Consider the following 16,248-nt stretch of genomic DNA (forward strand, 5'->3'; position numbering starts at 1 on the left):
TATGCCCAGGGGTGCTCTACCAGCCCTTTTTATTTTGAGATAGGGTCTTGCTAGTTGCTCGGGCTGGCCTGGAACTTCATCCTCCTGCCTTAGCTCCTGAGTAGCTAGGACTACAGGTGTGTGCCAGAGCAGCCAGGTTAGGTGATGGGATTCCCGAATCTCTGCCGAAATCCCCTCTGTCTGCATCTGTGACGCATCTCTCTCATAGCTATTGTGCACAACTTGCTTGCCAATCCTAACATCTGTGTTACCCATGAATCCATGAAGCTTCACAATAGGCCATTTTTCCTCTTGACTGTGGGTCTCATTTTCTGGGTTCTTCCGTCTACTCATTCTTTATCTAGGCTGGGCATGGTAGGCAAGACTTTGCAAGAGACTCTGGAGTCTGTTAACTCTTCTTAAGAGTCTCAAATTTAGTTCTAGCAGGTAATTAATATACCTCAGTTCTGCACATCACCTTGATCTTGGAATTGGTTCTAGGCTAAGTTACAGTGTTTCTGTCTGAGTTTTCCTATCATAGTGCTTAGTCTTGGAATGTGGTCTTAATTCAGAGGCAGTCCTTCTGGAGTTTCACTGAAAGGCTCGGTGTGTTTACGTGGGTTGGTCAGCTTTCTGTCACTGTGACAACATACCTAACATAATCAACTCATAAGGAGGAAAGATTTATTTTGGCTCATGTCTCTTGGCATCACTGCTTTGGGCTCTGTGGCAAGGCAGGGCCACATGGTGGAGCAAAGCTGCTTATGTGGTGATGGCCAGGAAGCAAAGAAAGAGACTGAAAGGGGTGGGGTTCCAGTATCCCCAGAGACTTAACTTCCTTCCCTTAGGCTCCACTTCCAAAAGGCTCCACCAGCTCCCCACAGTGCCATAGGCTGGTGACCAAGCCTTCAGTACCTGGGCCTGTGGGGGACATTTCCAAACCATAGTGCCAGACTCCTCCAGCTTGCTGGGGCCTGAATTTCTAGTATTGTCTCCCCAGCACTAGGCATGACTGGTCTCTGGTCAGCTCTGTGAGGCCTCCAGCTGTGGCTTTCTAGCAGCCTCGGCCCACACGTGCAGAGTTCAGTGCTCAGCCATGGATCTGGACAAGTTGGTGGCTTGGACCTCAGTCCTCCGTGGGCCCACCTGTTCCAGGATTCCCTGCTGAACTGGCAGCTGCCTTTGTTGTTCCAGACCCTGACATCCAACTCCTCGGCCCAGGGAGCCTGAGCCCCAGGCCCGGGGCGCCTGGAAGATGGGGAAGGAAACAACTTCAAAGGTTGTGCCATGTCAGCCTCCATCCACACTGGATGACCCTGGGCCTCCCCATATCTGTTTTCTACACTTGGAGGCTTAGCATTGTCATTGGCAAAGATTATTTTGAAATAGTCTCATTTCCCTTGTTAGGAGCTGAAAGTTCTCTGGCAACTGCTTCTTTAAAACCAGTTGATTTAATAGTTAATAAATCCCATGCTGGAGAAAATTGATTCTATTGCTAGTCAATAACTATTTGTAGCATTTCTCTTCCACAAGTACAAAGAAAATTGGTTTTCACATTCTATTTTAGATAGCACCTTATAAAAGAGATCTTTATTCAATCCAACCATAAACATGTCCTAGCCAGGAGTGGTGGTGCACACTTGTAAGCACAGTGCCTGGGGGGGCCAAGGCAGGAAGACAGCAAGTTCAAGGCCAGCCTGGGCAACTAGTGAGACCCCGACTCAGAATAAAAAATGGGGGGGGCTGTTGGGAGTGTAGTTCCACGGTACAGTACCCTGGGTAAATCCCACGTTCCAAAAACAAAGTTTCCTAAGCATTCATGGGTCCATAACCCTGGACAAGGCTCTCTGGGGGACCAAAGGGCGACCTTGGTCTCAGTATCAAGAAGCCATAGAAAGCAGCTCCAGGGTGTTTGAAGGGTGGGGAGCGCATGGGTTCAATCCCCAGCTCCCAAAAGAAAACCATGGTGTCCTAAGGGGCTGCTGGGGAACTGGTTCTGTGTGCTGGACACCGGCCACCCTCAGCTATTCTCCTGGACGTAATCACTCAGGGACGATATCCTCCTACCCAGGCTCCTTGTTGGTGCAAAATTCCTGCCACTAGGTAGCACTCAGTGAGAGGGAAATTCAAAGCAAATAATGCCACAGACTTCAGCATGTAATGGTCACCTCTCAACATTAGTAGTGACAAGTTCACACCTTTCAGAACCCTCCAGAACTGCTGCCTCAGCCACAGAGGGGCGTTCGGGGGTTCTGAGTGGACCCCACGTGGAAGGGCATTTTAGGAGATTCCTCTGGCTTCAGAGCAGATCCAGTGCAGACACCCAGATGGGAGTTCAGATGGCCACAGACGTTGGACTTCAAAGTGTGTCCCTCTAAAACAGGACTCAGATTTCACAATCATATGCCCTTTCCCCACTCTTATGAGAGTCTTAAAGGAATGCACAGTCCCCCCAAATCTGAGAATCCCTGGTTTAGAACAAAACATTTTGATTGTGGACACAAGGAGTGAATATGTGTTTAAAAACCCCACAAGTATTTGCATCCTTATTCATGTGCAAATGGTGCTCATAATCTATCATCATTAACTAGTATCAAGGTACAATATCCACTTGGAGATGGGTTAATAAATATTAGGAAGTACAAATTTATGTTTCCAATAGTTTGCTAATGACTCATCAACTCACATCCCATTTGACAACCTTCTGCTGGGGCCAGTGAAGAGCATTTGCACTGCTACCTGGAGCAGAAAACACATTTCTCGTGTCTTTGTCATGTTGTGTCCCTTCTCCCTGTGAGAACCCAGAGAAGATCCTATTGATGAGGAATGAGCCTCACCACAGAGTCTGCTAGCACCTTGATCTCGAACCTCCCAGACTCCAGAACTATGAAAAATGAGTTTCTGGAGTTTTAGTGGAGTGTGTGGGATTGGGGTAGTCTTGGTAGCACTAGGGATTAAACTCAGCCCTTTAATTTTAATTGTGAGACAGGATCTCTTGATGTTGCCTGGGCTGGCCTTGAATTTATGATTCTCCCGCTTCAGCCTTCTGAGTAGCTAGGATTATCAGCATGCACCCCTATGCCTGGCAATTTCTGTTGTTTACAAATTTTCAACCTAAGATATTTTGTTGCAGCATCCCAATATGAATAATAGTATGTATTAATATTGCCATTTAGAGGTGAGAAATGATACATTTTTTGAGTTCTTTATATATCCTGGAAAGTAGTGCTCTATCTGATGTGCATGTGGTAAAGATAGATGTTTTCCCACTCTGTGGGCTCTCTCTTCATGTCATTGATTGTTTCCTTTGCTGACAAGTAAAATGCAAATCAAAACTACTCTAAGATTCCATCTCCTTCCAGTCAGAATGGCAATTATCAAGAATACAAGCAATAATAAGTGTTGACGAGGATGTGGTGAAAAGGCACACTCATACATTGCTGGTGGGACTGCAAATTGGTGCAACCAATCTGGAAAGCAGTATGGAGATTCCTTAGAATACTTGGAATGGAACCACCATTTGACCCAGCTATCCACTCTTTGGTCTATACCCAAAGGACTTAAAATCATCACACTATAGTGACACAGCCACATCAATGTTCATAGCAGCTCAATTCACAATAGCTAAACTGTGGAACCAACCTATATGCCCTTCAATAGATGAATGGATAAAGAAACTGTGGTACATATACACAATGGAATAATACTCAGCAATAAAAGAGAATAAAATCATGGCATTTGCAGGTAAATGGATGGAGTTAGAGAATATTATGCTAATCAAAGTAAGCCAATCCCCAAAAACCAAAGACCAAATGTTCTCTCTGATTAGTGGATGCTGATCCATAATAGGGGGCAGGCATGGGAAGAATGAAGGAACTTTGGGCAAAGGGAAAGGAGGGGAGGGGAGGGGACATGGGGGCAGGGAAGACGGTAGAATGAGATGGACATCACTACTTAGGCACATGTATGATTGTTCATATGGTGCAATGCTACATCGTGTACAACCAGAGAAATGAAAACTCATGCTGAATTTTTGTACATGAATCAAAATGCATTCTTCTGCCATATATAAGGATAAATAAATAATTTTTTTAAAAAGGTGAGAATTGAGGGTGCTGGGCCTGTAGCTTAGTGGTGGAGCACTTGCCTAGCATCTGAGAGGCCCTGGGTTCCATCCCCAGCACCATCCACGTAAATAATTGGAGCTGAGAACCAATTCTAACTTGAGAGCCATCTGGACTGGGAAAGGGTGGCCAGAGGAGAGGTCGTGATGCCCTAGGACCCCTGAGGGTCTGCAGCGTTGTGTGTGGATCCCCAGAAGGGCTCTCTGGCTGGGCAAGGGTTGGGGTCTGAGAACTCTGTGGAGTTGGGACTAAGGCTGAGGTACTCAGGCCCCTGTCTCTGGACAACAGCACTCTGGGGAGAGTGAGAAGGGGAGGGACTGGACTCCCTGCCCTTGTTCAGCACTCACGTTCTCACCAGGCAGCAGATGCCCAGAGAGGATGCTCAGTGAGGGTGGAGAATGAGTACGACCCAGGCACCCTCTCCAAAAGCAATGAGAGAATTAAAGTTAGAATAAGAAGTGACACGAAGCTCTGATGAGGAGACGGGGAAAGGCACGTGACAGTTTGGATATGGGGCACTTCCTGAATGCTCAGAGGTGAAAAGACTGGATCAGTCCATTTGATGGATTCATAACTTGAATGGACTCCTGGATGGTACTGTAGGCAGGAGGGGTGTGGACGTATGAAGGAGGCTACGGGGGCATGCTCTCGTGGGATTATATACCTTGTCCCAGGCAGCTGCTTTCATTGGCTTCTCCTTCTCTCGCACCTTCCTGGCTGCTACACCCTGAGCTGAGCAGCCTTCCTCCACCATGCCTCAGCTATGATGTGCTGCCTCACCTCCCGGACAGAGCCAGGGAGTCAGCCACCAGCCACTGACACTCGGAAACTGAGAGCCCCAAAGAAACTTTTCACCCTCTAAATTGTTCTCGTTGGGCATTTTGGCCACAGCCATGAAAAGCTGACTACCAGGGAAAGAAGGGGTAGGTATTGGGGAGTCAGGGAGACTCCCTCCCAAGGGAACAGTTGGATCTTAGACAAGGCTTTGGATAGGGGTCTCTGGCATCTCCAAGGGGACAGCTGCCAGGTTTATCTCCTTTAAGGTCATGCCTCAGCCCAGCACCTAGCATGTACCAGGTGTGGAAGAAGAAGTGAACTGATGGGAGCAACCAGGCCCAGCCACCTTGAAGTTCTCCCCAAACCTCAAACACCCCAGTGGCTTTCCACCTCAAGCCGCTGCCAGTGGTTACTCATCAACTCAAGATGACAGCTAACACACTGGGTAAGAAAGTGAGGGCTCTGTGAACCTCATCTAATCCTGCAATATATTCTTAAATCCACTTCTGTGGAGGGTGTGGACCGTGAGTTTCAAGAGCTCCATTCACTCAAGTTTCCATCAAGTGCACTGAGAGCAGAGGATGCTTCCCATCCTGGAAGCTGGGAACACACAGGTGAAGAGTCAGGTCCTGGCTCACAGCCGGCCGACAGGGTGGATGCGAGCACACAGGTCGGTCGGAGGGTGCAGAAACACAGACATCTACACTGATTCAGAGAGCAGTGCGAGGAACGTGCCCAGGAGGGCTGGCCATCTGACATACTGACCCCAGAGCCTCGCTTTTGCCCGCTCTGGCGTGGACTCAAATCTCGCCTCATCATGGTGGTGAGACTCAGTCTGAACCACGTCCTGTGCCCATCCGTCTGGGCAAACCCCTCGCAGCCCCCCAGAGCCCGCCAAGCCTGCCACTGCTTCCCTGAGGTGCCCGCTCATCTGTACCTGGCGACCCGGAGGTCATTCCACCAGCACCTGCAGCCAAACAATTCCCAAGGGGACTGTGCTCCTCTGCTCTGGCCTGGATCCCTGCTCCCCAGTTCGGCCCGGCGAGGTCCTGCGCCCCAGTGTCTAGGGCCCCGCGGGTCCACCACCCTGGCATCCTCAGCCCGTCCCCTACCCGGGAGTTCTTCGCGGGTCCCAGCCACCTTCAGCACCTGTCCTCCCGCTGTCCTCGGCCCCGTCCTCCCAGCGCCCCTGGTCTCCACCGTCCTGTCCCCGGGCCTCCCTGCGGTCGCGGCCCCAGGCCTCCCCGCGTCCCCGCTGTCCCCGACCCCGGCCCCGCGTCCCCGCGTGCCGGCCCGCGCCCGCTGACGCCATGACGCCGCGGCGGAGGGAGGGGCGAGCGGCCGCGGCCGGCGAGGGGCGCGAGCGACCGGTCGGCAGCAGCTGGCGACGCGGCCGATGGACATGGGCACGCAGGGCTCGGGGCGCAGGCGGCTCCCCACCCGGGAGCGGCTGACGGCGGAGGACGACGCGCTGAACCAGATCGCGCGCGAGGTGAGCGCTGAGGCCCGTTACGCGGGCGGCCGCGGGGCCGCGGGCTGTGGGCTCCCGCGATGGCCAGTCGCCCGGGACGCGCAGCGCGGCAGCAGGACGGGGCTGCGAGCTGCGCAGCTGGGACCCAGGGCCCGTCCCCGGCCCGCGACGGGCGGGTGGCACTGCCCGCCCCCAGCGCCTGGCCCTCGTCGGCCGCTGACCCGGCGGACCACAGAGCACAGCGCCGGCGCCGCCAGAGGCTGGGGTGACCCGAGTGCCGCGGCGGGGGGCAAGCACCCCGCTGTGCTGTGCCACCTTGGGGAGGAGGGGGTTAGGCGACCCTGGAGGCCAGTGGCGAGTTCCAGAGGCCACGTGGCCCTGCTGAAACGGTCAGTGGCCGTGTGTCCTAAGTTGCCACACAAGGTGCAGCTTGCGGATGAACTTGAGGGTGATGATGAGTCCTGTTTGTGGACGGAGCCTGAGTGGGTCTGGGCGCGCTGAAAGGTCTCATGCAAGTTTCCTGGGCCGTTTATTACAGCCCAGATGGCGTTGGGAATGAAGGCAAACCAAAGGCACAGACGTCCTATAAGTGCCTTGTACTTCTTTTGCTTATTAATTAATGTAACAGATACCGACCGATGGGCACCTACCACGTGCCTGGCATCCTATCAGGAAAAGTGGGAGTTGCCTTGTTTTCTCCCCCAGGATTCAGCCTTGAGGCAGGATAATACATGTACCTGACATCAGATGGTAGGGGAGACTTTAGAGAAGGGGGCGTCCCTTGGTTGAGGCTTAATTTTTCACTGTGTGTTGACTAAACAAGTCTTTGCAGATGCAGATGCGTGGGTACACACACACAGCCTTCCTCACAGGTTCTCTTTCCTCTGGTGTGGTGAGAGTTACCCTACTTAGCATCATTCCCACAGGGAGGAGCTTTCGAGATTTAAGACTGGTGTCCAGTTGCAGCAGCCAGATACTTAATGGGGATTGTAACAGTTTCTTAAGGTGTTTACAGTTATAAATACCTTATTTTGCATTTAGGGACATGCATGTCAATCAATGTTTGTTAAACTTTGAATGAATAAAGACATGTTCTCTGTTCATGATGGAAAAAGGCTTTCCAGAAAACTCCTCTCCATTGCTTGCAGCCTGGTGTGGATGTCTGTCCTCTGGAAGACCTCCCACTAGGCTTCCCAGGACTGTCCCCCTGCCTCCACTTGGCGCCCCTCACTCTCACACCTGGTAGGCTGCCTCATGATTTGCTCACCTGTAGAAGGTGACACCCAGGCAGTCAAGGTCTTGCTTTTTATCCCAAGAGCTCAACACAGAGCCAGGCATGTGGTCAGTGCCCATCTGTGTCTGATGCATTAATTAATAAACAAAGGAAGAACCAGGCACTTGCAGGACCTTGGGCTAACTTTAGACATTTGCTAAATGTAACTTGAATACAATTCCCCTGTGAAGATGTTGTGTGCATTTGGCCATGACAGAGGTGACCGTGAATCGTGGGCCTTGTCTTGCTACTGGTGGCTACAGTGGTAATGGGACAAAGGAATGAGAAGAATGAGAGTCCCCAACGTCTGCTGCTTATCTGCCGGTTTTTATAAAAATAGATTGAAAGGCAAGGCAGAAGAATGCTCCTGGTTGACAGCCCTGAGGTCCTGCCTTCCGTCCAGACAGATGCTGCTGGCAGTACAAAGATAGACTTGGGAGTCAGACTGGGCTTCCGGGCCACACTGCTCTTCACGAGCTGTGCCGTGCCCGGGAACCGACTTCCCCAGCCGCCTCCGAGCCTGTTCTCATCTTCCAAAGAACTCCCTCCCACTTCAGGGCTACAGCAGTGGTTTCAGGCAAAGTGTCTGCGGGGGAAGGCTGAGCAACCCCCACGGGCACTCCTCTCTATAATAGCAGATGCAGACCCGCCTTTGCCAGACTGAGTGGCACTCACTGAGATTGGAGGGAGCAGGTGCAACATTGTGTGTTTTCCTACTTTCCTACAACTGAATTCTGTTTCAACTGTGAAAATTAAAATCCCCATTCACAGGGCACTGAGTTCTTAAAGAGTTCTTATGGAAGTTAACACATTTGCCTGAAGTTCAGTACTTACTCTCTGATTCACACACTGATTCAATAGACATGTGTCTTGGTGTCCAGATCCCTGTCCTGGGGAGCCAGAAGGTCAGGGAAGACCCTGGAAGGGTTGCAAGGTCAGGGGCTCCTAGGTGAGCTCCCCAGCCCCAATCCTAGGGGTCCACACGTCCCCAGCTCACCTAGGGGTCCACACGTCCCAGGGTGGAGCAGAGCCTCCACAGTTAGGTGGGGTTCAAACGCTCAGTGATTTGACAGCACACTGAGTCGTTTTTGAAAGCTGAGGGTGCACTAGCACATAGGTCTCCAGCCTCTGGTCAGGGCGGATTCTAACAAGATGGGGGGCGGGGCGGGCCAGCTCTGGGAGAGACCAAGTGCTGCTTCTAAGGCCTGGGGAGAGTGCTTCCCCAGCCTGCAGAATGGCCTCTCCTGCCACAGCGATGTTCTGCTAGGGACTTGGGAAGTAGCCCCAATTTGTCTTTTAACATTCTGCCACTGAATAAAATGACATGGCCCCATGACACCAAGGCAACTCGGAGCGTCCTCCTCCACACCAAAGCAGTGCCTCGTGAGGCTGCGCTGGTGCCTGGCTGTGGACACCTCACCCACAGGTGGAGCCCAGGATTCCCTCTGTGGCCTGCAGGAGCAGTCCCTTCTGTGCTGAGCAGGCCTCTGGCCCATAACTGTGCTTGGAGCCTCTTGTCTGTAACTGTGTCCCTTGGGCACAGGTTGCCTTGGTGGGTGCACTGGTGCCCTGCTTGGGTCCCCTGTACTGCACTGGCCTCTCTGGACTCCCTGACCTGGGAGTTTGGGATGATCAGGGCCATGGCCCACTCTCCCTTTGGTGGAGAAGTGCTGTGACCACATGGACGCTGCTTTGTGGAGGAAGCAGCCCCTGGCACCCCTAGAGCAGCCTGAGAACCCGTGGGGAGAAACCTGGCTGAGTTTGTGGTGGGCCTGGGCAGCTGAGAACAACCAAGGGGTGCCAACATGGTGGTGCACGCCTATATCCCGGAAACTGGGGGTCAGGGTGTGTGCTGAGGCGGGAGGATCGCAAGTTCAAGGCCAGCCTGAGAAACTTAGTGAGAGCCCTGGATTCAGTGTCCAGTACCAAGAAAAATGAAATTTACAGTTTGATATTTATTAGCTTACTTCCTAAATAGTTAATTCGTGTGGGTCAAATATCAAAAGAGTGTGAAAGTCACATTTGGCAAGCCTGCTGCCACCTACTACCCACACCACTTTCATTGTGGTTCTGCTGTTCTTTAAGCAAATGCCAACAAATTACAACCTTTCTCACACAAAGGACAGCTGGCTATTTTTGTTTTTCGCACATTGCTCTTTTCAATTAACAGTACATACTGGAAACCAGTTGAAAGAATACATAGAAATCTGTCATTCTTTGGCAAATTACTTTTAATCTATAGCTCTATACACAGCCATGCTGTCAATCAAGCAGGAGGGTAGAATAAAACATTTGTAGACATACAAATACTTAGAAAAGGCATTCTCCCTCAGAAAGCTTCGAAGGACAGATTCCGGCAAGATAAGATAGCAATCCAAAAAAGAAGACCATATCCAGTTCACAAAACAGGACTCCAACCAAAATAGGGGGCACTGGAAATTCTCAGAATGGTGGCAACAAGACGGCAGGGCTGGTAACCCTGAGCCCCAGACTCGGTCTGCAGGACCGAGGTCTATGAGGAGACTTCTAGAAGAAACTAGGTGGACTCAACACATGACCTGACTTGTTTGCTCATGTAGAAATAGTACTGTGAAGGGTTCTGCTGAAAAGCGCACAAAGAATTAGACATGACGGCGATGGAAAAACAAGGAAGGAGTAACTCCAGGAAAAGCAGGTTGTGTGAGGGAGGGAGACCCCCCCACCCCCCCCACCCCCCCCACCCCCCGGCTCTGCAGACAGCACCTTTACCTCGTCTGCAACACCTCGCCGCTGGCACCTCCCCAACCTGCAGTGTGCCCGACATTGTTTTGAGGTCTTTTCAGGAAACATCTCATTTGTGAGGAGTGTACTCACATATCTCCCCACCATCCTTATGGGGAAACCGAGGCACAAGTAGTTAGACAGTCCCTTAGGTCATGAAATAAGGGACAGAATTAGGACTGGAACTGTTCAACCAGCCTGCTGTGCTGCCAGGGGACATGTTAACTAACCCTAAATGACAGTGTGGCTGTAATGTAGCGGTGAAGGCAAAGGGAGAGGGCTGGCCCAGGCCTGTGCAAACCGGCTCGTCCTTCCTCCAGTGGGAAGCCAACACACAGCATCCAAAACGGATACACCTGCAGGTGCCACACATGCGTGTTATTTATGCAAGTGCAGAAGATGAGCAGGTCCCTCAGGGTCTTGTGGCTCCTGAGGGATTTGGCTTTCACTAGGTGAAATGAGAAGCCGCTGGAGAGTTTAAGCAGAGAAGTGACATGAGCTGACGCGATCACACACATTTGAAAAGGACCACCCAGGTGAGGTCCGGAGAGTGACCTGAGAACATGGGGCAAAGGTAAAAACATTATTTCGATGAAACAAAATTAGGTTTTTAAAGAAGAAGGGAAAGGAAGATGAGAGGCATAGTAAGGCAAAGAATATGAGACTCTCATGAAATGATATGCCCGATGGCTCACGGGTCAGCTGGGGACAACAGTCCCGGGGACGGGGACAAGTCGGCCTGACTGCAGAACCTCACCTGGAGCCGGGTCTCGGTAGAGCCAAGGAACTGATACAGGAAACCTGGGTGATTCACCAGCACCTCTCAGTGACTGGATGACAGGCAGGCCCTCAGTGTGTCCAAGCCTCCTCCCCTATGTCAACAGAGTCCAGACTTTTCCGACAGGATTCAGTATGTCTAAGGGAAGGCACTTCTGAGAGCACCCAGCACCCAGCACCCTGTGGACCTTAGGAGCAGCCTCTGCCCCTGCTTCTCTCCTTTCTTGCCCCACACCTTGACATGGTTCACAGGAACCTCGAATCCAGGTCTCCCGATTTCCATCACACCACAGACCCCTCAGTCCTCCATATACAAATCCCAAGCCTAAGCCCTGAGCCAGAGTGGGAGGGGAGACAGCTGGAGTGATAGAAATAGCTGTGGGGTGGGGCCCCGGCTCCAGAGCCCAGCAGGCTGTCCACAGCTGAGATTCTGACCGCCTCCAATTGGAAGCACCTTCCAGAGATCACATAAAGAGCCCAAGGTCACAGGCACAGGGGCAGCGTCTGGTCACACCCAGTGACTCACAGGTGATCCAAGGTGCCTGTCATAAGGATCTGCCAAGCAAGGGTCCTCGTTACCCTGTGGCAGCTGTGAGAACCTGAGGGCAGGACAGCCCTCCATGCTGGACACTCCGTGCCCCTTGAGACTTTCCACCTCGCTCCCCAGGGACCATGGCTAATGGGGACGCTGGGTGGCACCATGCAGCCCAAGTCTAGTGAGGGTTTAGTCTTGTTTAACATTTTTATTTTGAGACAGGGTCTACTTTGGGTCTCCAGAAGCTGTTAGGATCCCTTTTCTCATGTTCTGGATTTTCCCCTGCCCTATTTCCTGAGTTCATTCAATCCGGAAACTTGTGTCCTCAGACTCTGGGGGATTTTCTTGATTTTTCCCGTCCCACCATTTTCTCTGTTCTGTCTTACAGGAGCTCCTATGGAGTTGAACTGCCTTCTGACTCTTATTTTTTAAGGGTGATTAGACTTTATGGGAGATCATTCAACTGTTTTTTCACCCCTTCTACTAAGTTTACCTGGTGTACATTTACTTTCCAGAATATCCTCCTTGCCTCCCCTCCCACTCCCCTCCCCCATCTCCTCCCCTTCCCCCTCCCCTCCCCTCCCTCTCCCCTTCCCCTCCCCCTCCCTTCCCCTCCCTCTCCCCCTCCCCCTCCCCCTCCCTCTCCCCTCCCCCTCCCCTCCCTCTCCCCCCTCCCCCCTCCCCTCCCCCTCCCCTCCCTCTCCCCCCTCCCCCCTCTCCCCCTCCCCCTCCCCCCTCTCCCCCTCCCCTCCCCCTCCCCCTCCCCCCTCTCCCCCTCCCCTCCCCCTCCCCCTCCCCTCCCCCTCCCCCTCCCCTCCCCTCCCTCTCCCCCTCCCCTCCCCTCCCTCTCCCTCTCCCCCTCCCTCTCCCCCTCCCCTCCCTCTTCCCCTCCCCCTCCCTTCCCCTCCCTCTCTCCCTCCCCCTCCCCTCCCCCTCCCCTGCTCAGTGGCAGTCATTTTTGTCCCTTTTCTGTAGCACCCTTTCTTAATCTTTCTCTCTTCCCTCTCAGGACCCTCCTCATCACTGGGGGGACATTCAGTTGGTGTTCCGGGTTTTCTTCTGTTTCCACATTTGGTCTGCTGCTTCCCATTTCTTCTTTTCCTTTCTGTTTTGGACTCTCTTTCATCCTGGAGCCTGGCCCACTGCATGGTGACTGTCCCCTCACAGCTACCAGTAAGACACAGTGACCTGAGCACACGCCAGGAGGGGATGTCGCTGTGAGAGAGGACAGCACACAGGGCACAGCGGCACCTGACCCTGGGTGGCTCCTCAGGGCCGCACACGGCTGGCTCTGAGGCCAAGCCTCCTGCCTTCACGGCCAGTGCCTTGACCAGCAGGGCAGCACTGGAGGAAGCGCTGCTTCCGCTCATCACACCTTCTCCAGCCTGCTGCCTGTAGACACAGCTCTGTTTCCACTAAGGGGTGCCGGCCGGGGAGTGGGCAGACAGTAGGCAGTTAGGAGGTGCCTGCTGGGGAAGCACTAGCCGCTGGTGCCCACGGGGCCCAAGTCAGGGGCCACAGACGGGGTCCTTTATGGAGGGTGGAATAAAGTGCCACCTCAGCTGAGCCGCAGAGAAAGCGGTGAAATACAAGGTCTTCAGAGCTTCGGGCCCTGAGAGGAATCAGTCCACTTTTTTGCTGGGCCAGTGCTCCGAGACCTGGACAGACTCTTCCTAGAACAAATGCCTGGAGGGTTGGGTAGGCAGAATGTGATAGGGCCTGGCCGGGTGCACTCTGGGATCAGCAGCCGTGTGGGAGCCAGCGGTGTCCGTTGTCCCTCTGGTGTCTTACCTCACACTGTCCCCACCCACCCCTGGGCAGCCGTGATCCTGTTGACAGCTCCTGCAGATGTGGCCACTCCTTGTGCTCTACCTCTGCCGCTGCCCACCCGCTCCTTTGTCCTTGACGTCTTTCATTTTCATGATTCTCCTTCTTTAATGGCGTCTCCCAGGTGTCTGGGGAAGCCTGGGGTCTCAGGCCGGCTCTCCTAGGTGGCACTCCACAGACTGAAGAGCTAGCATGACCCCACTCTGGGTGCCCCCAGATCCTGCCCCCAGTTGCCTGGGCCTGCGTCTCGCCCACCCAGAGCAGTGCAGTCCAGGGAGCTCCACTCCACGGGGCTCACCTCTGCTCTGCAGGGAACTGTAGAGGCCACCATCCCTGCATCACCAGGGGGGACTCAAAAGTGGTTAAATCCAGGGGCAGGACTGCATCTTCAATGATCTCTCCTTGAAACCAATTTAAACTTGAGTCGCTGCTTCTGGCCAAGGCCACCAGGTTGCCTGGTGAAGCTCTGGAGCAATGGCTTTTCTCTGTGGAAATGAGTTGTAACAGAGGTATGTTCTATAATTTGGAATCTTCATTGAGTCCCATAGGGCCATCTCTCTCTCATGACTGAGTGTAGAAGAGTGACGTGGTGACACCGTGGTCAGGGCTGACCTGTGCAGGCTGGACCCAGGCTGGAGCTGTGCCTGAGGCCAGGATGGGAAACATGTTGAGTGGAAGGAGCATGGTCAGCCCTTCTCTCTCAGCGGTGTGGCCACGGGCGGGTACCCTGCAAGTCTCCTCCTTGCCTGTGAAGGAGGAATGGTTTCCAGGGTGATAAGGCCATGAGGTAGGATACGCCATGTGGCACTGCATGTGGCTCAGGTGCGCATGCTAGCAGGAGGTGGCAGTGCTTTGTGGCTGGTCAGGGTGTACCCCAGGATCCAGGGCCAGGGCCAGGGTGAAACTCTTCCTTTTTAAGGGAAGGGCTGGGACAGGGGTGAGAGAGGTGAGGGGAAAGGCGTGGGAGATACCAGGATTCCCTCTGTGAGAGGAATGTGCAGAGGGCCTGGGGCTGGCTAAATGAGCTTGGCATCCCCGTTGTCTTGGCGGAATTTACAACAGGGATCATTCTTGACAACGAGACAGGAAAGGACCCTCTGCCTTCAGCTTGATCTCTGCTTCTTGGTCCTGAACCTGAGAGTCAGCAGTGAGATGCCACCAGAAATTTCCAGGTGCTTGGTTTCCAGGTGCCCGTGGGTGCCCACTGTTGGGTTGGCCTCCTGGAGAGAATGGGCCACTGCGGTCCCAGCTTGTCCTGTGCTGTTTATCTTTGGGCTTATCTGACCTCTTAGAAGCTACTCAATCACCTGCCTATTTTTAACCTGTGCCCAGAGCCAGCCAGAGTGCTTGCTGCAGGAGTCGAGATGGGGTGAAGAGCCGTGGTCTTCCAACTCTTTGGTTTCTGAGGGTTTTTTCTCTTACTTTGGCTGCAGGTCAGGTTTCCCAACCTGGGCACTGTATTTGTGGCAGGATAGTTTTCTGTTGGGGGGGCGCCTGCCCTGTGCTTTGTAGGAAATTCTCATCCTCCTTGTTTCTGCCCTGGTGATGTGTCCCCACTGTGACAATATAAGATGTGTCTAGACATCGTCCTGTGCCCCTGGGTTTTCCTCCCACCTTGCCAGGTTTGTACCTGGAGCTCTGAACCTCTGGCCTCAGCCACAGGAGCCTAGATGCTCTACTTCCACTCTTGGGGTGGCTGCGACTCTTCCAGGAGGGGCAGGAAGCACTGACCAGCCAGTCAGTGGGCTTCCCCACTCACCCCTCCTGGAAATGGGCACACAGGGACCCTCACTCCGCATCACTGGCGGAGCAGTTGTGAAAACCAGTGGCAGACTCAGGAAATCGAGGCAATAAGTGCAAGCCTGACTACACTTGGCTGCATTTGAGAAGGGTCTGGGTGGACAGCAGGGTGGGGCCGCTATAACAAGATGCTACAGACTGGGTGGTTGCAACAGACTCTTCCTGCTCAGTTCCAGGGCTGAAGTCCAGGGTCAGGGAGGATTCAGTGTGCACCCTTGGTCTGCATCATCTGCTCACTGGAGGTCCAGGTGTGGCTGCAGGAAACACGCCCCACTTCAGTCCCACCTGTGAGGGTGGGCTGTAGATCAACCCCGGGGTCCCCCCAGATGAGAAGGGCACAGATAGCCTGTTTCTACAGGTTAAAACTGTCCCCACATCTCCTACTAAAGGCAGTCGCTGAGCTCCTTAATCAGAGGCCGGATCACTGCATGCAGTTGCCTGGGGCACATGTCTCGCCCACCCAGAGCCGACCCAGCCAGCCGAGGAGTCCAGAGCCTCATCCTGGCCCTCTGCTCCCTCAACCTGTGGGGCAGGAAGGAGGAGGGCCACATAAGGCTCAGGGAACCTACCTCTGCGCCTTCTACTTGCTTCTGGTTTTCTGTGTGGTTTACCAGGGAAAATGCACACGTGATATTCTTCTCTCTAAATGAAAATTTGGCATTAATGTTCCTTTTGGTTCAAGGCTTTTTTTTATATATTTTTTTTAGTTGCAGATGGACACAATACCTTTATTTTTTATCTGTTCATATGTGGTGCTGAGGATGGAACCCAGTGCCTCACATGCACTAGGCGGGCGCTCTACCGCTGAGCCACAACCCAGTCCCTGGTTTAAGGTTTAATCACTCTTTTTTACTTGGATATTTGTTTTTGTGAATATTGCTGCTAGTTTAATCTATTTTTACTTCTTAACTGTCATTTCCAACTT

General features: G+C 53.0%; 1 protein-coding gene and 1 pseudogene across 31 annotated transcripts in view; one reads left to right on the forward strand and one right to left on the reverse strand.

The window, feature by feature from the left end:
- LOC144365729 (uncharacterized) overlaps nucleotides 1-6,192 on the reverse strand; it is a 30,311-nt pseudogene extending 24,119 nt beyond the window's left edge.
- An 8-nt stretch (nucleotides 6,193-6,200) lies between these two features.
- The window catches only part of Lrrfip1 (LRR binding FLII interacting protein 1), a 124,378-nt gene continuing 114,330 nt past the window's right edge, over nucleotides 6,201-16,248 (forward strand). For 21 of the 31 annotated variants that reach the window (XM_078018330.1, XM_078018328.1, XM_078018298.1 and 18 more), the window contains exon 1: nucleotides 6,204-6,372. In XM_078018330.1, coding sequence (XP_077874456.1) covers nucleotides 6,277-6,372 — 96 coding nt within the window. In that variant the 5' untranslated portion in view covers nucleotides 6,204-6,276. Of the gene's footprint in view, nucleotides 6,373-16,248 lie in introns of all 31 variants that reach the window. The other 10 variants (XM_078018321.1, XM_078018323.1, XM_078018319.1 and 7 more) reach the window with 5 other exon arrangements.

This window comes from Ictidomys tridecemlineatus, chromosome 7, assembly GCF_052094955.1.
Source record: "Ictidomys tridecemlineatus isolate mIctTri1 chromosome 7, mIctTri1.hap1, whole genome shotgun sequence".
NCBI lineage: Eukaryota > Metazoa > Chordata > Mammalia > Rodentia > Sciuridae > Ictidomys > Ictidomys tridecemlineatus.